At 36.6% G+C, this 26,813-nt stretch overlaps 2 protein-coding genes across 2 annotated transcripts; one reads left to right on the forward strand and one right to left on the reverse strand.

Annotated features, from left to right (window-relative positions):
* The first annotated feature begins 16,651 nt into the window (after window positions 1-16,651).
* Window positions 16,652-20,061, forward strand: LOC147401526 (non-specific lipid transfer protein GPI-anchored 10-like). The gene is made up of 3 exons (XM_086442834.1): window positions 16,652-18,171; window positions 19,359-19,433; window positions 19,829-20,061. The coding sequence occupies exons 1-3, from the start codon at window positions 17,829-17,831 to the stop codon at window positions 19,984-19,986; spliced, it is 576 nt and encodes a 191-aa protein (XP_086298960.1). The 5' UTR covers window positions 16,652-17,828; the 3' UTR covers window positions 19,987-20,061.
* A 671-nt stretch (window positions 20,062-20,732) lies between these two features.
* On the reverse strand, window positions 20,733-26,560 carry LOC147401527 (uncharacterized). The gene is made up of 6 exons (XM_086442832.1): window positions 26,099-26,560; window positions 23,646-23,734; window positions 23,405-23,527; window positions 22,465-23,286; window positions 22,057-22,276; window positions 20,733-21,672 (listed from the first exon to the last, which is right to left on the reverse strand). Exons 1-6 carry the CDS (start codon window positions 26,421-26,423, stop codon window positions 21,041-21,043), a joined length of 2,211 nt encoding a protein of 736 aa, XP_086298958.1. The 5' UTR covers window positions 26,424-26,560; the 3' UTR covers window positions 20,733-21,040.
* Between the last annotated feature and the right edge of the window lie 253 nt (window positions 26,561-26,813).

Consider the following 26,813-nt stretch of genomic DNA (forward strand, 5'->3'; position numbering starts at 1 on the left):
TTGATGTGACAGGGGAAGGTCACCACACATCAGAATGGATTTGGTCAAACATAACAGGTGCAGTAGTATTCATACTAATAGGATAAGAGGAACGCACATGTTTAGTTAATTGACAAGTTTCACAAGAAAAATCAAGCAAATTGTTATTATTAATAAAGCAGGGAACATGTGTTTCAAATATCCAAAAGAAATGTGGCCTAATCATAAGTGCCAACTCATTACAAGGCCTTATTAGACTGACTACCACTACTAATTAGGGAAGAAGAATGGGTGCTAGGTAAACTGGGCACGTCCAAGAGATACAGTCCATTCATTTCCGTCCAGTGCCAATCGTCCTCTTCGACTCCAGATATTGAAAGACATAATGAGAGGGATAAAAAATTACATTGCAATTCAAATTTTTTGTAATACTACTAACAGATATAAGATTAGTAGTGAGTTGAGGAACATGCAGTGTGTTGGTTAAAGATAAAGAAGATGTAACAGGAAAATGACCTTGACCAGCTATAAAAGACAAAGAACCATCAGCCAGGCGAACCTTGCGTTGACCAGAATAAATACTATAGGTTTTGAATAGGGAGGACGTACCGGTCATATTATCGGAAGCACCAGAATCAATGATCCATGGTGAAGAAGTGGTGGAAACACTGTTTGTAGACGCAAAAGTACCTGAGTGAGCGAAAGTAGAGACTAGCTGAAATGAATTCTCCATCTGACTGAAGAATTTCATGAACTTATCAAGCTCAGCCTAGGATAGAGTTATCCAGTCCGAGGAGGATGTAGTAACTGAAGGAGGTGCTGAATCAATAGTCGGTTGAAAGACTACATGAGCTGAAGATCGTTGTGATTGTTGACGTTGTTGATTAGGACGACCATGAAGTGCATAACAACGAGCCTTCACGTGACCCAACTTCCTACTATGGTCACACTTATGTCGTTGACGAGTCGGCCGAGACCCACTAGGAGGTTGTGGAGAAGGTAGACGAGCAAGCATAGCAGAGTGGTCTCCTGAAGAATGAGGTAGAGCAGCTGCGCAATGACTTTCATCAGCCAAAACATAAGAATACGCAATCTGTAGGGACGGAAAGGGATCCATACCCAATAAATGAACTCTCGCATACTCAAACTCCTCTCGTAGACCTGTTAGAAACTGAAAAACTTGATTCTTATCCAGAATCGACGCATATAATGTCTCATCAAGAGGATCCTTCCAAGCGTAGGACGAGGAATAGAAGGTCAACTCTTCCCATCGAGCACGTAGCTGTGATATATAGGTGGTAACTGAAGAATCACCTTGCGAAAGACGGAAATCTCATGCTTTAAGTTAAAGATCCAGATGTTGTTTTGATGTTGCGAGTAAATACTCTTTGCGAAGTCCCATATCTGTTTTCCTGTCGAGGAAAACATAAACCCAACCGCAATGTGTGGTTGCATAGATGTAACCAGCTAAGAACAGATCATAGAATCATTAGCAAACCAGTGGGAATAAGAAGTGTCAGTCTGTTCAGGTTGTTTGTTAGCTCCCATGAGGTAATCGATTTTTCCTTTTCCACCTATGAACATTTCAACCGATCGTGTCCAAAGAAGATAATTAAGGCCATCGAATTTCACAGTGGTAATTTGAATTCCTGGAAAGTCGGTTGAGTGAGAAGGAAGACCACTCAAGCCATTACTATTACCGGTGATCAAGGAAGAAGATGTCTCAGAGGCCATTAAAAAAAAAATAATGTCTATGTACTTCGGTTTGAAGGGAGTTAAAAAAAAACAAGTGGAAAGTTCTCAACAACACCCTTGCTGTGAGTATAGGCTTCAAACAGCCTTTGTGCTAATCGCCGCCTTCTAATCAGATCCAAATAACACCCTGTGTTGATCACAACCCTTTAAACTGATCCAAATAACACCCTGTGTTGATTGCAAATTTCAAGCAATGATCATAGACCTCTAACTACACCTTTGCAGTGATCGTAGGTCTCAAACTAGCCTTCTGTTATTGTCGCAAGTCTTTAACTGCACCTCTGTAGTAATCGTAAGCCTCAAAACAGGGTTCTGCTATGATCGCAAGGTGTCAAATTGCCCTCTGCAGTGATCGCAGGTCCAAACCAATCTTCTGTTATTGGCACAAGTTGTCGCAGACAGCAAAATAGCAATCTGCTGTAGTTGTAAGGCACTGTAAAGGTGTTTGTTGTGTCGCAAAAGTCATAACAACGATTTGCTGTAATCATAGGCTTCAAAAACCAGTCTAACAACAGCAACTGTAGGCTTAATCTGCAGCAAACCATCATGTTGCTGTTATCGTCAACCCCAAACAACAGTATTTTTGATAGAACAGCCTGATCGTAGGCTCTAAACAGATCTCAAGCACCTATCACATGATGCGATTAGGGTATATAGTAAAAAGAACCCCCGTAGGGGTGATAGATATTGAAGGCGAGAGGTGTGGAGGTGATTTAAGGAAGATGAAGGTAATAAAATTTGTAGCAGACGAAGAAGTGGATGGTGATGGAGGTCGAGAGAGCTTGGCTTTGATACCAAGTTCAAATTTAGGGATTAAAAATTATATTGATTAATTAGTCCTAATCAAGCTTTAAAGCATTACAAGGTTTGTGATGAGAAAAAGACTAAAAATGACATACTAAATAAGACACCTAATAATAACAAAATTATTTAACAGAAACAAAGCGATACCAAACAAAAAATAATCAATCTGAACAAGGAAGATATCACTTACACAAGAGCCCGATGATTGAAAGAATAACCTCTTGAAGGAGTGCTTCTTTCCTTTAAATACCTTCGTATTTTTCTCCAACCAAATTTTCCAACAAACAACAAATGGGGGTTAAGGATTCTTTTCTCATGCGGGAATCCTTTATGATCCCAACTCTTAAAAATGGCTAAAATTGAATGAGGAAAAGACAAGAAACTTTGAATAATGAAACAAAAAGAACCCAAATCTCTCTAGCAAAAAAGCAATTGATAAGAAAATAATGGATAAGCCCGATTCTCCATCAAGCTTACAAAGAAAATAATAAATAACCTGATCTATTGTAATAATTCTTTTCCATGGCTGCCTACCAAATAAAGAATGCTTTCTTGGAAGGACTTTTGGCCCCAAAATTACAATGACAGGAATGAAGTGAAAGATTGCAAATGATGAAATTGTAGAAAGAGCTTATATAAAACACTTTATCCTTACTACCTTCCTAGTCTCGTTTGTCCTCCATGGAAGGATCAATATGGATATGAGAAATACAATTGATTAGACTAGGCACCTCTTGAAGCTCCCAATCATGAAAGCCTTTTCTGGAACCAAGGTTCCATGAGATTTGATGTCCAGATTGAATCATAAAGTTTTTAGTTTGAGTATCTTTCTTTTGAAACATTGAGAATAGATTTGTAAAATGTGATCTAAGGGGTGAAGCTCAACACCAATGGTCCTCCCAAAACCTTACGTTGGTTCCCTTCCCCACTTCAAAAGTAATCGTTTTACGAAATTCGAGCGCAAGTTCCTCTAGATTTCTTTCCAACAACCACACCCTTGAGAGGATGTCATTAACTCATTTTCCCTCTAAAATCAATCCTCTTTGTTTTCTTGTGAATATATAGCCCCCCTTTATTAGTTTAGACTTTTACCCATGGGAGGGGAGAAATAAAAAACAACTCAATAAACTTTGGAGCTCCATTATGTAATCTATGTCTCCATGGTTTGTTGTTTGAGGTCATATTTTCTAATTAGTCTCCTGATGAACAAGGTTAAATCAATTATCAAAGTAAGCATAAAATATGAGAATCTACTCAAACATATTCCAAGTTATCTAGAAAAGGATGAGTTTTTTATTTTAGATAAAAGATTTATTAAGAAAAGGTGGATCAAAAGGGGTTAGGAAATTGAGAAATTCTCTCACCACTCCTCCAACCTCTACAAACCATGGGTTCACATGAACCACCCGACACAAAAAGAAGCCTTTGAATATAAGACCATTACATTATGGAATAACGATTGACCTATAAGGGTTTTAGTGGCCTTTAAACAACAACTAAATCTCTTTCTTTACCTTCAAATATTATCTTGTTCCACTCCTTCCAAATAGTTGATCAAAATGCAAAAATGATTCACTTCCAAAGCACTTTCCCCTTCCAAGCCAATAATTCTACCTAAAAAAGTGGGAAAAGTTTGGACAACGCACAAGGATTTTTCTATAGGTCGTTCCAAATACCTGTACCAAAGCTACAATGAATGAGTAGCTATTGGATATACTCCCTTTTTCTCTTTCATTTGAAGCATGGGATAGGAATAATTTTTTTCTTGTTGCTTATTGAAAGATTATCCATAAGGATTTTTCCAAGAGCTGTTGTCTAAATAAAAGAATCCACTTTGGAGAACATGGACACTCTCCTCACTACTTTTATAAGAAAGGTTGATTAACCACCACTTGTAATTTTATGCAAGAAAGATTTTAATCAGGAAATCTCATTGGCTCTTCATATCCAACTCCTATTGTGATCTAGACTGATTTTAATTTCTCTAGACTAAGACCTTTCCGTTTCGAGTACATGTGGTTGCTTCAAGAAGGTTTTTGCTATTTGGTTGATGGGTGGTGGAAAGAGTTCCAATTCACCGGGGACCCGAGATTTTTTTTTTAAAAATAAGCTAAAGGCTCTTCGAGTTAGGTTAAAAGCATGGCATGTGGAGGTGTTTGGGAGAGTTGATGAAAAAAAGATGTCCATTCTTGAGAGCATTGGGAGATTGGATCATAAAGAAGAGAATTCGGGGCTTACAGGTGATGAGAAGTGGAAAAAACAAATTTAAGGGTGGACTTTACAAAAGGTAGTTTTGATGGAAGAAGTAAGTTGGAAACAAAAATCGCGAGTAAAGTAGTTGAAGGAAGGTGATAACAACATAATTTTTTTTCACAAGGTTGTGAATTTTAACAGGAGCCATAACTATATTAGAAATCTTATGAGAGATGGGGTATTTGTGGAGGACGAGGAGGGGATTAGGGATGGAATTGTGGGGTCTTAGAAAAAGTTATTTGAGGAAGAACAAGAGGTCCGTCCCACTTTCAAGCTTCTAGAGATGGGCTCAATTTCATCCAATTAGAGCGGGTGGCTAGAAAGGTGTTTTGAGGAAGAAGGGGTTCTTGGGGCATTGAATTCGTTATGTGGGGATAAAGCTTTAGGTCCTGATGGCTTTACCATGAACTTTCTTTAAGATATCTTGGCATACAATAAAAGAGGATCTGATGTTGGTTGTCAAGGACCTTCATGAGAGAAAATATTTGAATTATGGCCTCAATAGCTCCTTCATCGCCTTGATCCCCAAGAAGGCTGGAGCAAATGACTTGTCAGACTTCAAACCTATCTGCCTTGTGGGATCGACCTATAAGATCATAACAAAGGTGTTAGCAAATAGATGGAAGGTCATGGTAGAAGGTCTAATTGATCCTGAGCAAGGGGTCTTTGTGAAGGGGCGCCAAATTCTTGATGGTGTCTTAGTTGCCAATGAGTGCATTGATTTGACGAAGAGGTCTGGAAGGCCAGGTCTAGTGTGCAAAATTGACATGCACAAGGCTTATGATCACGTTAATTGGGTTTTTTTTGTAGTATTTGATGCAGTGAATGGGCTTTGGAGAGATGTGGGTTGATTGGGTAATGAAATGTGTGACGTCGGCCTCTTTCTCAATTCTTGTGAGTAGGAGCCCAACCAGTTTCTTTAGGAGTTCACGAGGATTAAGGCAAGGGGATCCCCTCTCACCATTATTGTTTGTGTTGGTTGTGGAAGTGTTGGGGCAATTTTTGAGAATGGCGACTATAATTGGTGAATTATTGGGTTTTTCGGTAGGCGGGGGAAGACTCTAATGTGACTTTCCTCCAATTTGCCGATGACACCCTAGTTTTTCTGGATGCGTTGGATGATCATGTTAGGTATTTAAGGGGTTTGTTGTGTTGTTTTGAGGAGGTGTTAGGATTAAGAATTAATTTTAGAAAAAGCAAAGTGTTCGGGGTTGGGAGCGAGAATGGGGTCTCTAGAAGGGTGACTATGTTTGGGTGTCAAAAGGAGTCTTTACCGACTTTATATATGGGTTTGCCTCTAGGAGCAAAGTACAAGTGTAAGTTGATTTGGGATTCCATGATCAAGCGTATGGGGAAGAGGTTGAGTTCTTAGAAAGCAAAATATTTATCGAAGGGCGGGAAACTCACTCTAATCAAGAGTACGTTGGAAAGCATTCAGGTCTATCATCTCTCTCTATTTACTATCCCAAAAAGTGTGTAGAAAAGATTATAAAAACTAGTTAGGGATTTTCTCTGGCATACTAAGAATGGTGATGGGAAACCACAATTGGTGAAATGGAGGATGGTGTGTGACGCTAAGATGTATGGGGGTTTAGGAATCTTGGGTTTTAAAATCTCAAATAGGGCTTTGTTAGGAAAGTTGTTGTGGAGATTCAATGTGGAAACCAATAGTCTTTGGAGGAAGACTATTAGGGCCAAGTATGGGGAAAGTTGGAATGGGTGGGAAAGTAGAGAGGTAAAATCTCCATATGGGTGCAGTGTGTGGAAAGGGATAATGAAAGTTGAGTTGGATTTCAAGAAGTGGGTGCGGTTTAGAGTAGGTAAGGGCGATAGGGTCAAATTTTGGGAGGGTTGGTGGTGTGGAGACTCAGCACTTTGTTACCACTTCCCTCGACTCTACAACTTGTCATTAAAAAACGGAATGCCATGTGTTGCTTTCTTGAATCCGAGTGGGACTTGGGCTTTAAGAGGGATTTAATGACTAGGAGATGTGAGACCTACAAGAACTTACTACTCAGCTTAACCTTCTAAGTTGGGTGAATACGGAAGACGATGCAAGGGAGTGGATCCGCACTAAAGGTTTTGACTATATTATGACCTCCTTTGCTTCAGGTATGGACATGCCTACTGACCACATATTGCAATTCCCTTTCAAGTTAATTTGGGGTTCAAAAGGCCCTTCAAAGGTTCGTTTCTTCACTTGGGCTACATCTCATTACAAATTCCCAATTCTAAACTTTCTTATCAAGAGAAGTTTTGTGACCCCCACTTGTTGTTTCATGTGTTACTCGAATGGGGAATCAGTTGACCATATCTTGATTCATTGTGAATTCTCTTACTCATTTGGTCCCATTTCCTTCAACTTTTCAAAGTGTATTGGGTCATTCCTAAATCGCCTTTGTCAATGTTCCAAGGTTGGGAGTCTAATTTGTTTTCAGGGAGAAAGAAATTCCTTTGGAATTTACTTCCTTTTGCAATGATCTGGAGGCTTTGGTTGGAAAGAAATAAGTGGATATTCAAGGGGGATTCTTCTTCTATTAGAGACATTGTTTTTGACGTTTTAGGGCTGTTATTATTTTGGTCTAAATTGTACCCCGACTTCAAAGGGGTGTTCTTCGAGGAGTTTGTTTATCTTTGGGATTGATTGTGTAATAGCTAATTTTCTTGTTTTGTTTGGTCACCTTGACTGGTCATTGTTTGTTCCCTTTTTTTTGATATTTATGAAATTTGTACTTATAAAAATAAAAAATAAAAAGACTAGCCAAACCATCTATTGTCTACACTTGGAATTTCTCTTAAAAATCTAGTCCCAAGCACAATAGTCTCCCTCAATCCTTCAACAATCTTTTGCAAGCATAGGCTTCTCATTAGAAATTTTGTAAATGGAGATGAAAAACTTCACCAAGGGCTCCATGCCATTAATTATCTTCCAAAAAGCAATTTTTCTCTTCTACTCTTTTTATAAGACGAAGAAGGCTGGATAGTTTTGTTTTTTTTTTTGATAAGTATAGGATTAGCAGTGTTAGAAAATGAAGTTGGGTTCAAGGGGATTTGAACCTAGGACGTGGGAACAATAGTTCACACGTCTTACCACTTAGCTAACTTTGCACTTCAAGAATTTCAGATAGTTTCCCACCGTTGTTCCTAACAGCCATATTTGCAAGTTATCACCCTCCAATAAAACCCTTTTTGTGTTTCTCTCGACTGCCTCAAGTGCAAACCTCCATTCTTTTTAGGAAATCACAAAATTTTCCAGCCAACAAGATGGTACTTGAATTCATTTTCTTCCTCTAAAGAAAATTCCTAGTCATAGTGTTAAATTTTTGCATATTTCCGTGAAATATACTGAAATGTTTCTATTTCCGTAAGATCTAACACAAAATTTAACCCACAATTTCTCTCTCTCTCTCTCTCTCTCTCTCTCTTTATATATATATATATTTGGGCCAAGATCCGTAGACTACGTTTTGTCTTATATGGCAAGACAGTTTCAGATTGGGCTGATTTTTTGTGAGGATGATCTCTATGGTGAGTAGATCATCTTTAAAAAAAATCAGCTGATTCTAAAACTTCTAACCCTATGAAAAGTGATTACAAACTAACAGTTAAAATGAACGATCCACAATTCTTTGACTTGTAAACTGGAGCTAGCAATTTCAGAATGGGCTGATTTTTTGCAAGGATGATCCCCTCACCATAGAGATCCTCCTCACAAAAAATCAGCCCATTCCGAACCTTTTTGCCCATATAAGACAAAACACATAGGATACAACATTTTTATAGGCTTTTTGCCATGGAATGTTGTCCACAGATCCTAACCCTATATATATAGGGTCATGTTCAGCGCCCTACTATTTGCCCTACGTGTTTTGTCCTACATGGGTTAGAAGTTTTGGAATGGGCTGATTTTTGGTGAGGAGGATCTCCTCACCAAAAATCAGCCCATTCCAAAACTTCTAACCCCATGTTTACAAGTTGAAGAATTGTGGACCGTCCATTTTTTGTAAATTACTTTTGATAGGGTTAGAAGTTTCAAAATGGGTTGATTTTTGGTGAGGATGATTTCCTCACGATAGAGATCATCCTCACCAAAAATCAGTCCATTCCAAAACTTCTAACCCATGTAGGACAAAACGTAAGGCAAATAGTAGGGTGCCGAACATTTCTAATAACATCATTCAATGGAAATCAATATTCATTTCGTGAAATATTTCATTGAATAGTGAATTTCGATCAAAATAATCACAATTTAAGTATAAAAATGCAAGATTTCAGTGGAAATATTTCAATGAATAGTAAACTTTTAACAAAAATTGTATACAAGTATGCACATACATCGTCCATGTTCTAATTAGTTAAATATATTAATAACTTATTCATACATATTTAAAATATAAAAAAATATGTATGTTAATATGAAAATTAACTTTTTTATTTATTATAATAAGGTGAGAAGATAGTACATAATAGTTTGTTTATTTAAGGAAGTAGTTTGGGTATTAAATAATTTGTTGTTAGGTTGACATTATTCTCATTTCCGTAAAATATGTAGTTTGTTCTTGTTGTATATGTGAACACCTTTGTGAAGCTCACTTAGTAATGTGATCAAACACTTATTGGGTATACTACCAAACACCTTGTATGCCATACCTTCCAAGACCTTATTTGATAATGACAATGAAAGATAATCCAACTAATAGTAGCAAATGCAAAGAAGATAAACAACCATACAAAGAAAAGAGTAAGAACACAATACCTACAATACAAGATCTTACATGGTTCACTTGAAGGTTACATCCACTGAGGTATGAGCATTGGAGTTCGATTTCACTATGAAGAAAACGGAGCAAATCAATACAAGGAGTCACCTCTATCACTTAGCTTCACCTTCTTCAAGATCTCAATCTTGCCAAACCTCTCAACCTCACCTTTCTTTTCTTTCTCTACTCTCTTCTCTAGAAAAGACTTGGACTTGAAGGTTGACTTCTTTTCAAAAGAAAAATCAAAACCCCTTTTAGAAGCACCATAGAAGTAGGCCACTTACATAAGTTACAAAGCCCAACCCACATTACCTTAGATCAACTTAAAAACACACATACTTGGATCGAGCCTAATTGTTTTTTAGCCATATTTCAACAATGTTGGAACCTCAATGTGTTTATAACACCTCCACCTTGGTGAGAAACCTCTCATCTCCATGCACCTCAAGTGGGTAGGTGCCCTCCAATCTCAACAAGCAATGAGATTGAGCAAGTTTTAGCAATGCTCAAACTTGTCGCTTATAATCGGTTTAGTGAGATCTCCCTCACTTCCCACTAGTACAAAATATACTTCATCTTTCTATCCATACATTTGAAGTGGTATGATGGATCTTTTTGGCCTTCCTTGTGCTATGCTAGAAGCTTATCATAAACTCTCTCTTATTGTTGTTCATCCCCCACTTGATGTGTTACCCTCCTCAAATTGAATTTGAGGTTCTTCCTTTGTAGTCTTCTCCATGCTAATAGGAGTTTCAGTAACAACTACCTTGTCACCAACAACCGATTTCTCACCATAATCTTTCTTGAATTCTCCCTTTGCCATGGAACTTTCATCAAAGACCACATCTTTACTACGGATTTTCATCTTGTTTACTGAATCTTAAAGCTTGAATCCGTTCATTCCCTTCTCAAATCCGAGGAAGATGCACTCGAGTGATTTTGATTGCAACTTGTTTCTCTCATCACTAAGAATGAGAACATATGCCTTGCATCCAAACACCTTCAATATAGAGTAATCCACTTATTTTCTTGTCCACATCTTTTCGACACACTTAAATTCAAGTAGCTTAGATGGTGACCGATTAACCAAATAGCAAACATGATTAACTGATTCTACCTAAAATGGTTCGGGCAACTCCGCATGTAGCCTCATGCATCTCTCCCTTCCCATGAGAATTCTATTCATCTTCTCGTTCGCGTCATTTTGTTGAGGATTTTTCTTCACGGTGAAAGGCCTTGTGATGTTTTCTTCTTTGCAAAACTTCAAGAACTTGCCATCTTTGTACTCAACCTCATTGTCGCTTCTCAAGTATTTGATTTTTCTCCTCATTTGATTTTCTACCTTAGTCTTCCATTCCACAAACTTAGTAAAGACATCAGATTTCTCCTTCATGAAATAGACCCAAACTTTTCTTGAAATCATCTATGAAAATGACAAAGTAGAGAGCTCCACCTTTTGATTTAGTAGGTGCGGGCCCCCTCACATCGGAATGAATGTAGTCTAACAATCCTTTACTCTTGATCTATTTGTTTGCAACCTTGAACAACACTTTACTTTGCTTTCCCATCACATAAAACTTGCAAAATTCTAACTTGCATGCTCCAACACTCTTCAACAATTGTCGTCGGTGTAATTTTTGCGTTGCTCTTTCACTCATATGGCCAAGCCTTAAAGGCCAAAGTTGGGTTTCATCCTTTCTCGAATTTTCCTCCATGGGTATTGCAACTCCACCTAGAATTATGTTCCCTGAAAGCTCGCAGAGGTTGTTTGTAAGTTTTACACCTCTTATTATCACCATGGCTCCCTTGACACCTTGAGTGCTCTATCATTTGCCGAGAAATAACACCTATTTGAGTCAAGTGTGCCCAAGGATATCAAATTCTTCTTGAGTGCCGACACATGCCTCACATTACTTAAGATTCTAACAACCCCATCATACATTCTTATCTTCACGTTACCCGTTCCAATGACTTGGCATGACACATCGTTACCCATTAGAACACCTCCACCGTCATGAGGTTCATGGGAGTCAAACTAATCATGATTGGAACACATATGAAAAGTACACCCAGAATCTAAAATCCAAGAGTTGGATGTGAGATTACCCGAAGATGCCGCTAAGAGCTCTCCATCGTTTTCCGATGTTGTGCTTACCGTGGAGCTTGACTCGATTTTCTTTCTTTCTTTTACCTTCACTTTGTACTTTCTACAATCTCTTTTGTAATGTTCCTTCTTCCCGCGATAATAACACTCCACTTTTTTTTTACTTCTAGATTTGGGTTTAGAATTCTTCCATTCGGATTTGCATTTCTTCTTTGCTCGACCTCGCTCATTTGAACCCTTTGCAATGAGTACTTCCCTTAAGCATCATTCTCACTTCATGGTCACATGAGAGATAAAGTCTTGAACCAGCTCCTCAAACTTGAGAGTCTCCTTACCAAATATAAGTGTAGTCCGAAAGTGTTTGATAGAATTAGGAAGTGATCTCAACAAAAGCAATGCTTTGTCTTCTTCTTCAAACTTCACTTCTACCTTCAACAAATCACTAAAACACCAATTGAACGTGTTTAAGTACTCCATGATATCTTATCCTTCCTCCATCCTTAGGTCATAGAGTTGGTCCTTAAGGAATAATTTGTTGGACAAAGACTTTCCCATGCAAAGTTTCTCAAGTTTATCCCATGTTCCTTTTGCGGTCTCTTCTTCTATGACATTGTACATGACTTCATCAGAAACATGCAATTTAATGGAACTAATAGCCTTCAAATCCAACTCCTCCCATGTCTCATTGGACATGCTCTCCGACTTCGTTTCAATGTCTCGAATGCAATTATGAAGCCCTTGTTAGATAAGAATATTCATCTTCCTTTGCCACAATATAAAGCTTAATTTTCCATCAAATGGCTTCACCTCAAACTTCATCCCATCGGAACTTCTGATCATCATTTTACCCTTCTCTGCCATTGCAAACCCCCTAGATAAACGTAGGCTCTAATACCACTTGTGTATGTGAACGCTTTTGTGAAGCTCACTTAGTAATTTAATTAAACACCTATTGGGTATTTCACCAAATACCTTGTATACCACACCTTCTAAGACCTTATTTTGATAATGGCAATGAAGGATAACCCAACTAATAGTAGCAAATGCAAATAAGATAAACAACCACACAAAGAAAATAGTAAGAATACAATACCCACAACACGAGATCTTACGTGGTTCACCCGAAGGTTACGTCCACAGCGATATGAGTGTTGGAGCTCGATTTCACTATGAAGAAAACGGGACAAATCGATACAGGGAGTTACCTTAGCTTCACCTTCTTCTAGATCTCAATCTTCTCAAACCTCTCAACCTCTCATTTCTTGGGTTTCTTTCTTTCTCTACTCTCATCTCTAGAAAAGACTTAGACTTGAAGTTAGAGTTCTTTCCAAAAGAAAATCAAAACCCCTTTTAGAAGCACTACATAAGTAGGCCACTTACATAAGTTACAAGTCCAATCCAAATTACCTTGACCGACCCAAAATCACACACATACTTGAATCGGGCCTAATTGTTTTTGAGTTATACTTCAACAATACTAGATTCAGCTCTTAGAAACTTATGATAACGTGTAGCAAAACACTAATGATTTTCATTTTCACAATTTGTATGACTGTTTATTGTAGTTTGATGCCCATGAATACGTTATCATTTTTTATTTATTTATCACTTCCTACCCTTACAATGAAAACTTTCCTTGACAATTTCGACCATTTTCTTGCAAATTGTAATGATTTTAATATTGGTCAAAATATTTCCATTTCTGGGATGTGACCAAAATAGACATCAAAATTTAATACTTCCACTCTTTTGGCTACACTTGCTATAATGGATAAGTAGTAGATAGGAAACTTGATTAGGTTACTCTTGATTTACTACTCTTACAAGGAAAGGCGTATTTTGAAGACCACATAAACTCCTTTCAAACCTCTTGACCATGAGATTCGATATGATCTTAGATGTGTAGGAGCGTAGTGACCAAATTCTACAACTTATTGAAAAAATCAGGATTAAATCATGATTTCTCCTTTACCAATTTAACCACGATTTTTTAAATAAGTATTGAGTATTGACTTTTACGAACTTTTCAATTAAATCACGCAGCTAATGAACCTAAATTTATTAGCTAACAGCTCAGCTAGAATTTTTTTCCCACCAAGCTATTGAGCCTAAAATCTTTGAGGGGTTCAACTCTTATATTTGGAATAAATGAATGTTTCTTTGAACCATGATCCAAGTAACATGTTTCCTAAAAGTACCAACTTAGCTAAGTTGTTAAGGCTTGTGGATTGTTTATACCACAACCTGGGTTCAAAACTCATTGAACCCGCCTTCACCTCAGCTAACCTATAACGCTTGCCTGCATAGCAAAGAAAAAAGAGCAACCAACTTCCTGAAGCTGCCTCCACTATGGCTGTGAAGTTGATTTTGTTGATTTTCCAACATGCCTTTTTAAAAGCAATATGGACAAACTGTTTGGAACTAGAGCTCTATCACTTCTCATTTCCCCCAAGGACCTTGCATACCCCTCCTTGGTAATGATATCTTCAAACATCTCTCATTGGTCAATACTACTGAATATTTACAATTGCAATCCCTCCAATCAAGGAGAAACTTCTCTAATTTAACTTGAGTATGAAAATCATTTAATAAGATAATTTTATCTTGAATCCTTTATCTTATGTGATAAGTGGGTTAGTTAGGTTGGAGTCATGTGGTTGTCGGTCCAGTTTATGTTTGTCTCAGTTTAATCATGCCATATAAGTCGGTCTTCCCCTGGTTTGGGAGATTGGCTTAGCTACTCAAGATTGATTGGTTTTTCCTTATGATATGCATGTGAATTGCCATGTGTATGATCCTTTGTGAAAAGTTTACTCACAATCAAGGTTTAATATCTTGTTTGGAGGCAATGTTTCAGTCAGGAAGAAAATCAATATGACCTTGACTGAAACATTTATTTTGTGCTGGTTTTGGCTGAAACCGGAATGTTCTCCACCTAAAACATTTCGAAAGGGCATAGAATTTTGAACTATGCTCAAAATAGGCCCTTCTTGGAGGTGGAGTCCAATTTAATTATGGTATTCCTATGGGAAGACCATTGTGGATAGTGCAAAATGGGCATATTGATGCCACCAGGAAACAGGATGAGAAATCAGCGTCGCAAGGCACTATTTTGATGCCTATGTGCCGCTTTCTGTGGAGCATTAATCAGTTGATTACCAATAGAGGTAAGGGAAAATGATTTCCATGTTCCATATATATATATATACATATATATATAGAGAGAGAGAGAGAGAGAGAGAGAGAGAGAGAGAGAGAGAGAGAGTAGAGTGGTGAGAGAAAGATAATGAAAATTTCTAAATGTCTACAGGAACAACCTTTAATTGCTCAATAGATGATTGCAATGAATATCTTTTCCAGTATTTTTATTATGAGCAAAATGACAGTTTCGTAAGTGTGGTTACTCTGCATGGTTGTCAGCCAAAGAAACAAAGATATAGAAAAATTCGAGAAATGCGTCATGTTGCTACCTTTGCAATAGTTATTATTATGTGAAAGATGCAGGAATTGTTGCAGGAAAATGGATTTTCTGGTAATTATGTTACTCCATGTGCAAACAGACTTCTTGGAGTGGTAAGAGAGGATGCAAATCTTGTCTACTTTGCTACTTGTGGTTATACTAGAGTTTGGTTGTGTTTACGGCACTAGCATGCTCTTTGAGGATAAAGGGGTAAAAGAGGAAGGATAGTAAAGTTGGAGGGTATTATTGAAAAATGGGAGAAAAGGAAAGACAATAAAGTTGAAGAGATTTTTTTGAAAAAGGGGTATAAAGTTGAAGGGATTTTCTTGAAAAAAAGGGATAAGAGGAAAGTCCATAAAGTTGGGTGTATCTTTGGAAAAGGGGAGAAGAGAGACAGGTAAAAGCAAATCCTCGAGATACATTTTTGTGGAGTATAAAGATTGAGACGAAGGAGTAGGATCTACCGTTGTGTTTTATTATATAGATTTATCTGGAATTCACATGTCTTGTCTAAATTTCCATCATGTTAGCCTTTGATCCTCAAAAAATGGGCATTGCTTTGTTTAGAGGACACTTGTTTTATAAACTGACGGCCAACTTCTTCATGCTTGATCTTTGTTCATGAAGTAGAAGATTCATGATTTTTTTTTTTTTTTAATGTTTTGATATCCTTGGAACAAGACTCGTGACATTTGAACGCTAACATAATATATTGGTCATATATATCATCTTAGATTTCATTTGAGATTATATTGATCCTTAGTTCGCTTCACATCATAATTCAATATCAAAGCTTGTTGTGAACCCATTTTTGAGAGGAATAGAGGTTTATATATATCATATGGCCTTAGGTCTTTAGGTTTATTCACACTCACTTATGATTCATATTTGAATATTTGATCCTTTGTTGTAACCTTCTTTCACCTTGGAGAATAACTTGCATGTTTTTTTTTTTTTTAAATTATAGCTCAAATGCTAATTAGTCAGTGTATAGTACACAAAATAATGTCTCGTAGTAGGTTAATTGTTCGTCATCCAGTATAGCTTGCTTGCCACATGGCATGCAGAGGAGAGGAGAAGCCTACCAAACTCCCCGGACCACATGAATTGGACTTCATGGTTCATTTCCTAGAAAACCAGTACTAATCTCTAGGGAATCTGCAATTCTGGTTCATCTGAGTCGTTTGCAGCTCTTTTGAGTCTTGAGTTCTACTAGGGCAAGTCAAATAAATGTTTATTAATTATCTAAAAATATTTTTACTGTTTAAAATAAAAAAATATATTTCTTTTTTTGTTTTCCGTAAAATATTAACTTAGTCGAATTTCTAACTTGATTCAGAATATATATTTCTGAGTTGACTTATACAAGTTTCTTAATTGAATGATGAGTTGGTTAAAATGTGTGTTAATGATAAATATTGATTTGGCATGTATTAAAACATACGATGTAATGATTTAAGTTCATGGTTTTGAACTTTGTTCCAGAATTTTATTTTTGTATAGGTAAATATAAATTTTTATTTATTTATTATAAAAAGGGCATGGCATGGGTCGAGATCATGACCAACCCAATTAGATACAAAGAAACAATATAAAATAAATAAAAAAAAAAGAAGCCTTGATTGATTGATAGATCTTGAAAAAATAATCCTCTAAATTAAACAAATTAAAGAAGGTGAAAGATAAATATGACTGTCTTGTGTTGTATGTAGTTTGTTTCCTGTTTTCTAAAGGGTTTATTATTCCTCCTTATCTTGCTTGCAACACTATGGTACGCAATGCATTCTCTCATCCAATATATTTATTAACATGCATCACGCATATATTTTCCAACACAGTATTGGATTGGGACACACAGTTGTTCCATAAATTATCAAATCGTTCACAAAATTTCAAATCAGATTGTATACTCTTAATTGGACAAAGGAAACGTATTGTGTGTTAATTTCCTCAAATTGGTTTACCTTTTCCATAAATCAAGGGTGCCAAACATTTCCCTATATATATATATATATAATGGGTGGCTGTTCTTTTGATAATATTTTAGACAAAACATTTTGTCTTATATAGGTTAAAAATTTCATAATGGATTGATTTTTTGTGAGGATGATCTCTATGATGAGAAAATCTCAGCAAATTTTGAAATTTCTAACCCTAATTTATAAGATGAACAATCGTGAACCGTTAATTTTTACCATTAGTTTGTAATCACTTTTCATGGGGTTAAAAGTTTTAGAATTGACTGATTTTTTGTAAGGATGATCTACTGAGTATAGAGATCATCCTTACAAAAAATTAGTCCATTCTGAAATTTTTTTAGTCATATAAGACAAAACTTTGCCTAGAATGTTGTCTAGGATTTTGTTAAAAGAATGCCACTTATATTTAGTTAGTATCGAATCAAAACAAACACTTTTCCTTGGTATGTAACTGTAATTGTTCGGAACCCAAATCCTTAAATTCGGAGCTAGAGTTTTTGAAAACCATGATTCAGTTATCTTCTTGACCCTAACAGAATTTTTGTTTGTGTCTGAGTGAGAGAGAGAGAATGGGAAGCACATGTAGAGTAGAATAACACGCAACAGGCATGTAACACAGCTTACACCCGGATGGGATGGGATGGGATGGTTGGTGCTAATAAAAATACATCTTCCATATCTCTCTCTCTCTGCTAATATATATATAAAGAATCGCAACTAATTCAACACACACCATGGCTTCTCTTCATTGTTTCCCCATCATTTTTGTGGCATTGTTACTTGTGTGGCATTGTGCACTCTCTTTAACTGAAAATGCTAACTCATCCGACATGGTGGAATGTGGACTTAGACTTGTTACGCTTGTGCCTTGTGCACCATTTATTCAAGGATCCATCCCTTCACCTACAGAATTTTGTTGCGACCGTCTCGGAGACCTCTACCATAACCAGCCCAACTGCCTCTGTGTTCTGCTGAATGATACTGCAAATACAATCACATCTTTCCCTATTAACAAGACACTTGCAGTCCATCTCCCACTTCTTTGCAATATCTCACTCAATGTCTCTACTTGCCCAGGTAACAAAATATTAAAACTCATTGACTCAACTGATCCCTTGGCCATGTCACCTCGTAAATACACCGAGTCAGAGCAAAGAAAAAAGAATTATATTTAACACTCCTCTAGGGAATAAAATACGAAAAAAAAAAAGCTATTCTTTACTTTTAATTAATGAGAAAACTACAGCTGACTGTTTAGACGTTGATTATGGATTCCCTGGAAGAAAAAAAAATTGTATTAATCCTTATAAAGAAGAGTCGTGATAATCTGACTACTCAGTCTGTACGTGGTTGATGTGGCAAGTGCACATAACCATAGATCTTTTTCTTCAGGATACACAAGGAAAAGATATACGGTTTTGTGCTCTTGCCATGTCAAGTGTCTGCAGACCGAGTGCATTTTTTTTAGTCATTTTTCGTTTTTAAGTTTTAAAATTATGCTTTCTACTACGGTTCCAATACTTGTTGAGTCAACTCAAAAATCTAAAAGAAAAAAAAAACATCTAAAAGAACAGTTGATTTTTCAAAGAATTGGTGTTTCAGTACTCGATAGTCCAACTGGTTGAACAATTGGCACCAAACATATAGTCTTAGATGAAAGAGTCAACACATGTTTCCCAAGGGATCTGTTTCATTTGGTGAGGTCCAACAAAATCCCAACCCCCAACTTGACATCCAATTTAAATTTTAAACCGAGAGTCCATTTGTAGAAATCTCCACTGTGTTAATAGGCCAGTTGATATCGGTATCACGCCTTTTTTCCAAAATTATATTGAAATAGTTATTAAAAATTAAAATATTTCTTGTTTTTATAACTTATAATATTTTTATATAAGTAAATAATATTAATTTATTTTTCAACAGAATAGTATAAATAATTTTTTTTTTTTTTTTTTTTTAAATTGAAATCCATTTAAACAGATAGTCCAAAAACTGAAAGCAATCAAAGATTTCTCAGTACAATAAAGCTAATTGGGTGGTAGATTTCTTATCATCCTTTGGTGATGTTGATTGTGATTTTTCTGTTGAGTTTGAATTATCACGGGAGATGTGTGTTATAAATTTGGACGGTTCTAATCATATTTATTTAAGATTAATATGTCAACAAATGGAAATGATATTGGATAGAGGGTGGATGCATGGGGGAGGGTAGGGGAGTAATTATTATTATAAGTAATCCATGGTTTTTGTTGGTTTTGTTGAAGGGTTGATCTTAATTCCTGGTTCACCTGAATCTCAAATTTCACGTGGGACCAACTCTAGCTCTTCTTCAACTGCTGGTATGTTTGTTATTATATAATATTGTTCTCTTTATCTATAATTTCCTTTTTTTTTTATCAATTATTTTAACAAGAGAAAATCAAACTCGACCAAGATGACTAATTTTAAATGGTTTGACTTTATCTGAAATGAAATGGACATAGGAGTTCATAGTAAACCAACCCCCTATCGATGGGGAACAAGATGAGAGATGTAATACGGGGAACCAACACCCCCCCAAACTCATTTCTATTTTGGACATAAAGCTTTTATATATATATATATATATATATTTTAAATAAAAACATAATAAGATTGGGTGGGCCCTCCCCATCAAAGAAGATGATAAAAGAAGAAGGTTTTTTAATAGATGAGAGACAGATCCTAATGAATGTAGTTTAATTCTCTATTTCAGTTTCTCCTAGTGTTGCATTGGCACCAAGATCAAACATGGGGTTTGGGATTGGCAAGAGTGGTAGCGTAATGCTCAAGTTCTACGGAGGAGGAGGAAGCTCGTTTGCATCACCTTTCACAGTTTTTCTTCTTCTGACCTTAGTAATATATATTAGCTAGTAGTAGTTATGGTATGGATTTGAACTTTAATTTTACTCATTTGGATTGAACCGACTATTTGGATTTGGATTTGGATTGAATGGACTACTGCTTTATATTTGCTAGGTCAACATAACATGTCAATTCATAAAATTATACACACACACACACACACGGGGGTAACATAATAAATATACCCTTTCTCAACATATTGGATAATCCATATATTTCATGTCATCATGATGTGAACTAATTTAATTGATCCAAAACCCGATTAATGTACTTTAGAAGAAGAGATCAATTCAACACCTGTTTTTTCGAATCATAGTCATACATTAAATTCAGAGTTTATCGCAACATTGAACCTAAAATCAGATCCTCCATACCTACACCATAAAATTGGGTGACAATTCTAATCTTATAGACCCAAAGAAATGACACCGACCCAAGAAGATATACAAGACTTGAGTGACCTAAAACCTATTAATTATATTAAAAAGAAACAGAAATTTAACCAACCCAACCCAACCCTGGCCTCCACAGTTTAATAAATGATGTCTGCCACAAAAATTCAAAAGGCGCAACACCGTACAATAATTGATCCAGTATGGGGCCCTCACAACATGCATGGTTTAGAGAACTGCTTTCCTGATTTTTTTTTTTTTTTTTTTTTATATACATTATCATACAACATCATAAGCACACGAGTAACCAGCAATGAGGTCTCAAGCTCTATCAAAATAAATTAAAGAGGAAAAATAAGATAATAAAGTAAAATCATCCATATTTCTTTTAAGAAATCAAAATTGCTGCCCATAACTGGAGTAACTTTAATGGCCCCCAGAGTAGGCTTCCATTACATATTGACATAGCATGGTACACTACCTATCTCTAAACTAGAATGACTGACTGGTCAGATAAGATTAAGAAATTTCTAAATTATCCTTTTTGGACAGTCACCAAAGCCTAATATTACAAGGAAAGTGGGAACAAAAGCTGGCACTTCATGGAAGAAATAGCAAATTTCTGCAAAAACTGATGTTGGTTAGGACGAATGAGTAAAAAGTGCAGAAATTCACCTAGACATAACCAAGCTTGTAAGGGGAGGAGGTATAGATACGTTATTGAGAAGAGAATCAACCGGGTATTTGAAGTTTTCTAGATCAACTTTCAATGAATCGGGTAGTAAAAATCTTTCAGAATCAGAGGACAATCCTAAATTTTCCCCGCGACTGCTGCTGCTACTACCATCAGAATGCTGCTTCGAACCCAAACTTGGCCTCCTCCGTAAGCCATCTCTACTACGCCTTCTTTTTCTTGATGTCTTCCATTTCAACTGAGTGAGCATATCATCTTTGGAAAGGTCTGGTACCAACCTCATCACTTCCTTCACCATACCATTCAGAGGATTATCTCCACATGGTGGAGAACTACTCTTCTCGCATTCAGCATTCTCTAACTCATTCTTTGGTGAATAAGTATCAACAAGGCTGTTGTTCCCAAGTTCTCTATTATCACATATCGGTGCTTCGACTGAATGATTGCCACCATCACTGGATTTACATTCATCTTGCCTGATTTCTAGACAACCAGATAAAATTGATCTCACAAGATCTGGCCTTCCTTTTATAGGAGTCCATCTGTTGGACACCCAATCTTGAGAACACCTCAAGTCACCAATACCAAAAATTGACACAAGTTGTTCTCCTGTAAAATAAATAGAGATTCCAGCAATAAATCAGTGGGTGTCATTTGTCAACAACTTGATTTTAACAAAAACGTACTACTATTGAAGTAATGACAAAAGATTGAGCTGAAAAGAATGGATGGCAAAAGTGTGAATAAAAAAACGTTTTGATTCCATTTTTCTGAAACATTTAAAACTGTGGTTCTTCCATAACAGTATAAAAGATATGAAATATTCAAGATTCTATATTTTCCAAAGTCTCAAAACCAAAATTAGTTTTGTTTTCCAGACTTGAGAAATTCCTTCTCCTAATTATCATATTATATTTACTGCTAACTGTTGATAGAAAGTTGCTAGTGCTATCATTTCAAGAGGAATTTGAAGCAGGAACATTCTTCTCATACCTGGAAAATAGACGTGAATTCGGTCCTCTGATTCTTTGCGAACCACAATGCCTTCCCACCATGCATCATGCCACCATCCATCCACAGGGGTGCCAACATCGACCAAGTCCAACAGGACTCCACATTTATTGGATGATAGATCGGGACGAACAGTTGTTCTTCCACATAATCGAAGGCCCAAATCATCCCGCACTGCAATCCTGGATGCTAGAATCCATTCCTGCAAGACCAGCTCAATATAAATTAGGAACATTTCCACACAAGTGAACTAATGGCATGCCCTAGCTAAAGCTAACATTGTTTTTTGAGTTCAGCATGCATGAGGTGTCTAGGAAACCTTCCTCACTAACCTACGGCCTCACAACTTTGAACAAACAAGACAAAATATCAAAAAAGAAAACATTTTACCTCTAAACTCTTGGCTTCATCCTCTACATCTTTAATGTCTTGATATCGCACCTTCACCTTGTCTTTGTGCCTCTTGAGAACCACAGCTCTGAACCAACACCCTCTAATGCCACTATCCTGGGAGAGCACTTCAATATGAGAACCCACAGCTAAATGTAGGTCAGGTTTCAGATTTTTCATTTCTTTGCTCGACAAACAAGCAGGGGAGTTGCCTTGCTTTAGACCTTGGATTTCAACTTCACAATTGCTAAACATTTGAATATCCCCATGGGCTGCTTCACTTATCACCTTTTCTTCATGTTTCTGTGTGTCCAACCCCTTAGTTTTGGATCTACGATGCTTTTTCTTGGGTCGGATTTTGATAAAATCCTCATCTCCTAACCCCATACTATCGTCCACAAGTTTAGAAGTTAAATGTCTGTGAGTGGATGCAGTGTACATATATCTGAGTATTTCTTGTTTCCAATAACCTTGGACTTGGGTGATGTCAAAAGCCGTGATATTATCATCATCGAACTGCCTATGGCACATGAAAGGCTCCCAAAGAGTGTGTGTCGCCTCATTCAGGTACTTCTCGAAATGCTGGGGATTGAGGATCGTTGCTGATCCATCTATGCATTCAACACTGAGATCTTGAAGACAAAGAGAAAAGAAAATCTCTCTGTCATTAAAATTGGGAGGCAAAATAATACCAACCTCATCAATTTTGTGAAACCATCGTACCACAACCATCTTGTTGCCTCTTGAGTCCTCGTACAAATCTTCCAAGTACGCTACAAGTCTCTTATTTTCTTCAGCCAAAACATATACAAAGTCATGGACCTGAAAATGGGAAATACAACAAAGATATGAGTTAGAAGCTGACAAGAAGAACAAGCCCACAAAATCATTCAATTAAAACTGAAGTATGTTTCTCGTTGAACCGTCAGACTACACTTACAGAAATTGTAATTCCATTACGGCAAAAAGACTGATAATGCCTCCGGCGTTTCCTACATGTCCATGCAGAACCTAACCACAAAAATTCTTTTGAACGGTGCACCAGCTTCTTTAAATGGGGATCCTGAATAGAAATAATCCATAAAAAAGAAAAAATCAGCATTCAATATAAGGTAACGAAGTCCTTAAAGTGATTAAAAAAATGCCCAATATTATGACCCTATTGGTCCCATCATACCAACCTCATAAGCTGGGGGGACACCTGCACCAAAAGCATCATCATCATCCAAAGAACCACCAACAGTTTGGGTGGACACACGAGAGGGAGAATCTGAAACATTCCCAATAACAAGAAAAATAATTGACTTCAGAAGTGGAACCATAAAAAAAAAAAAAACCAATTAGGCATATAATTAAAATATGAATTACGGTTCAAGCAATCAGAGTTATAAGAAAGCAGAAATGATACCAAATCAGTAAATAAAAAGACTAGGAATCATACAGATAAATGTTCCATTCAAAACCCCTCACCAACTAATGACACAAAAAAGTACAAATAATGGAAGACCTATTAAAGGAAGGCAGGACCACTGGGTACCTCAACAATTCCAAGATCAGCTTTTTGTTGGGTGGCACAAGTGAATAGAAATGACAAAGAATGATTATTATTGTTAAGGGATAAAGCATATCGACCTTGACATAGAAGTTGCTGGATTCACAGACTCTCAGCCAGCTGCTATAGTGGCTTATTATGCCTGCAGCCCAGTACTTGGTTAGTTTCTGATACGAAGAGCACCGCAACATGTAAAGAGAGAAAAAGGATTGACACACAGTGTAGGTAACAATATGCAAAGGCGGCATTGGTACAAAAGCAAATAGTGATAAAGAGGGAGAAAGGGATTGGACGTTCTCTTAATGTTCTCACATGTGAAACAGCAGGAACATATGTCAGATCATCAAAGACAGAAAAGAAAAGGGATTAAAAATTATAAAAGAATAATTTGTAGATGGTGTTGGGAATGGTCTGAGAATAGTTCAAAGTAAATAATTCTAATAATACAGGTATCCTCTAAATAATTCCAACGTTTCAAACTTAAAGGGACCCAAATTTCATGTCTGCATAAAAACTCGGGTTAAAGTGTAGGGTTATGATAGGTTTGGCAGCCAGCATAAAAATTATGGTATTGTAGATATACCCCCTGTGAAATTGGTGATATTGGGTTTACCCCCTTGCAAAATGCAAGATTAGGTTACCCCCCCTTGACGGTATTTATGAAATACCGCCTGTGAAATTGGTGATATTAGGTTTACCCCCCTTGACCGTAAGTCAAGGTTGTGTCTTCTTGATGATTTAATGGTGAAATTTTGATATTTTTCAAAATGCTCTTCAAATACTTAAATTATTGAATCAAAATTTCACTGTTAAATCATTAAGAAAGAGCAACGTTGTCTTACAGTCAAGGGCGGTAAACCTAATCTTGCATTTTGCAAGGGGATAAACCTAATATCACCAATTTAACAGGGAGAGTGTTTCTAAAATACCCTAAAAAGTTTGGTGTATCCTTTCGTGAACCCCACGCGATGAGACTCTACAACTACACCCCAGAATATTTTTTTTTACTTTTTATTTTCGAATAACTGGCTGACGAAGCAGTTTTTGATCTCAGGCACCCAGAAACTTTTTTATTTTTTTTGGTATGTATTGATAGGTGGCTAGAAGAAGGGTTTTCAATTCCAGAACTCCATGGTTAAATTTCCTGGAGACTCAAATTAACCAAAAAAAAAAAAAAAAATGAGCATAAAAAAAATGACTCAAATAGCAAAGAAAAATATTTCTTTAATCAGCATAAAAAAATATTTCAGGAAACTACATGATGCAAACCAAACAGAGCCTTATGGTCAATTTTTTTAAGAGAGAAAGAAAAAGGAACCCAAATTAACCATAGATCTCTAGAGGCGTACGACTCAATTTCCTTGGAAAACACAAAAACAATTAACCCATTAAGGGACAGAGAAGCCAACCCATCCAACTCAACCCTCTCAAATTAATTTCTATGAAATATGAGAGAGGGAGAGGGGTAAATTAAGATTTGAAGAGTAATCACTACAAATAGTCGTACATGCCTCTCCCTTCTCCCTCACCCACTTCTTCTTCCCAGATCAACTGCTGAAGATCATAAATTTGGATTTCTCAAAAATCAAAAAAATCGGGGCCAATTTTCTAAAATAGTGATTGAAGGGATCTACTCTTTTATGATGAAAAATGAAAAAGAAGAACAAAAAAAAAACAATTCAAATATCCGTCTGATCTGCTCTCCATGAAGAGATGATATTTGACCTCTGTGAGACAACATAAATTCCAGAAAGATTTGTATTTTGGGTAAGACGAAGAAGAAAAAGAAAATTAGAAAAGGAAGAAAATTTATTAATTCTTAGGATTTCTTTAGAATCTTACAATCCTATCTTAAATTATGCAATTGGGTATTTTAAAAATACCAATTTCCACAAATTCCAACCTCGTCAAGCCCTAACATAGATTTTCAAATTAATATCTCACAAATCAACCTCCCACCCCTCTCAAAACCAAATTATAGATAATAAAACCACAAAAACAAAGAAAAATATGAAAGAAAACCCCTAAAAAAAAATCTAAAATTTCAATTAGATAGATATAAGAGAAGAGATGAGATAGTACCTGAAACAATGGAGGATAACCAATCGACAACCTCTCTTCGAGATCTGAACTTTAGAAAAAGAGGAAGAGAAGAAGAAGAGATTGAAGACGAAGAAGAAGAAGAAGGGTTGGTGTTGCAGCTTCGAAGGACATAGCGATAAGACATGTGTCTTGGGCTCCTTTCTTTACCAACAACAGCCAGATCCAAACCTTTCCCATCTCTTCTCTTCACATAATAATGAACCTCTCTTCTTCCCTTGTCGTTCGATACAGACACCTCTTCCCATCCCACATACATCAACATAGACGATGAAGACGACGTTAATGATGAAGATTCCATCTTCATCTTCTCCCTTCCTTTGTTGCAGAAGAAACCCTAGAAATAATTGAGAAGAGGAGAGACGTCTGTAATCTTCTCTCCCTAATCCCCAATTTTTTTTTTTTATAAAAATAAAAAAAGTTTGGACGAATTTGTTTGAATGATCTTTCTGACTTCTGTTTTTATTTGATAGATAAAACTATTCAATATAGAGATCAACGGCGCAGATTTCGTCCACAACGATAACGCTCACGAAACCACAAGGAAGTTGCGGGGCTTCTTAGGTCAATTTCTTTTATTCCTTTAAATACCCTTGTTCTAAATTCTTATTCCCTAAAATCCCCTGACTTCTCGCCACGATGACTCATCCCATTCCCGGCTGTTAGGCAAGTCTATGAAAATTCGCTCGAGTCAACT

Source organism: Akebia trifoliata, chromosome 5 (genome assembly GCF_017979445.1).
Source record: "Akebia trifoliata isolate Shusen 1 chromosome 5, ASM1797944v1, whole genome shotgun sequence".
Lineage (NCBI taxonomy): Eukaryota > Viridiplantae > Streptophyta > Magnoliopsida > Ranunculales > Lardizabalaceae > Akebia > Akebia trifoliata.

What these genes read in the sequence shown, in the direction of transcription:
- LOC147401526 (XM_086442834.1), top strand. Translation starts at nt 17,829, where the DNA reads ATGGCTTCTCTTCATTGTTTCCCCATCATTTTTGTGGCATTGTTACTT. An exon ending in CAATGTCTCTACTTGCCCAG is followed by an intron (nt 18,172 to 19,358) that starts GTAACAAAATAT and finishes GTTTTGTTGAAG; the next exon opens with GGTTGATCTTAATTCCTGGT. An exon ending in TAGCTCTTCTTCAACTGCTG is followed by an intron (nt 19,434 to 19,828) that starts GTATGTTTGTTA and finishes TCTCTATTTCAG; the next exon opens with TTTCTCCTAGTGTTGCATTG.
- LOC147401527 (XM_086442832.1), bottom strand. Translation starts at nt 26,423, where the DNA reads ATGAAGATGGAATCTTCATCATTAACGTCGTCTTCATCGTCTATGTTG. An exon ending in GTGTCCCCCCAGCTTATGAG is followed by an intron (nt 23,528 to 23,645) that starts GTTGGTATGATG and finishes ATTTCTATTCAG; the next exon opens with GATCCCCATTTAAAGAAGCT. An exon ending in ATGAAGCCAAGAGTTTAGAG is followed by an intron (nt 22,277 to 22,464) that starts GTAAAATGTTTT and finishes CTGGTCTTGCAG; the next exon opens with GAATGGATTCTAGCATCCAG.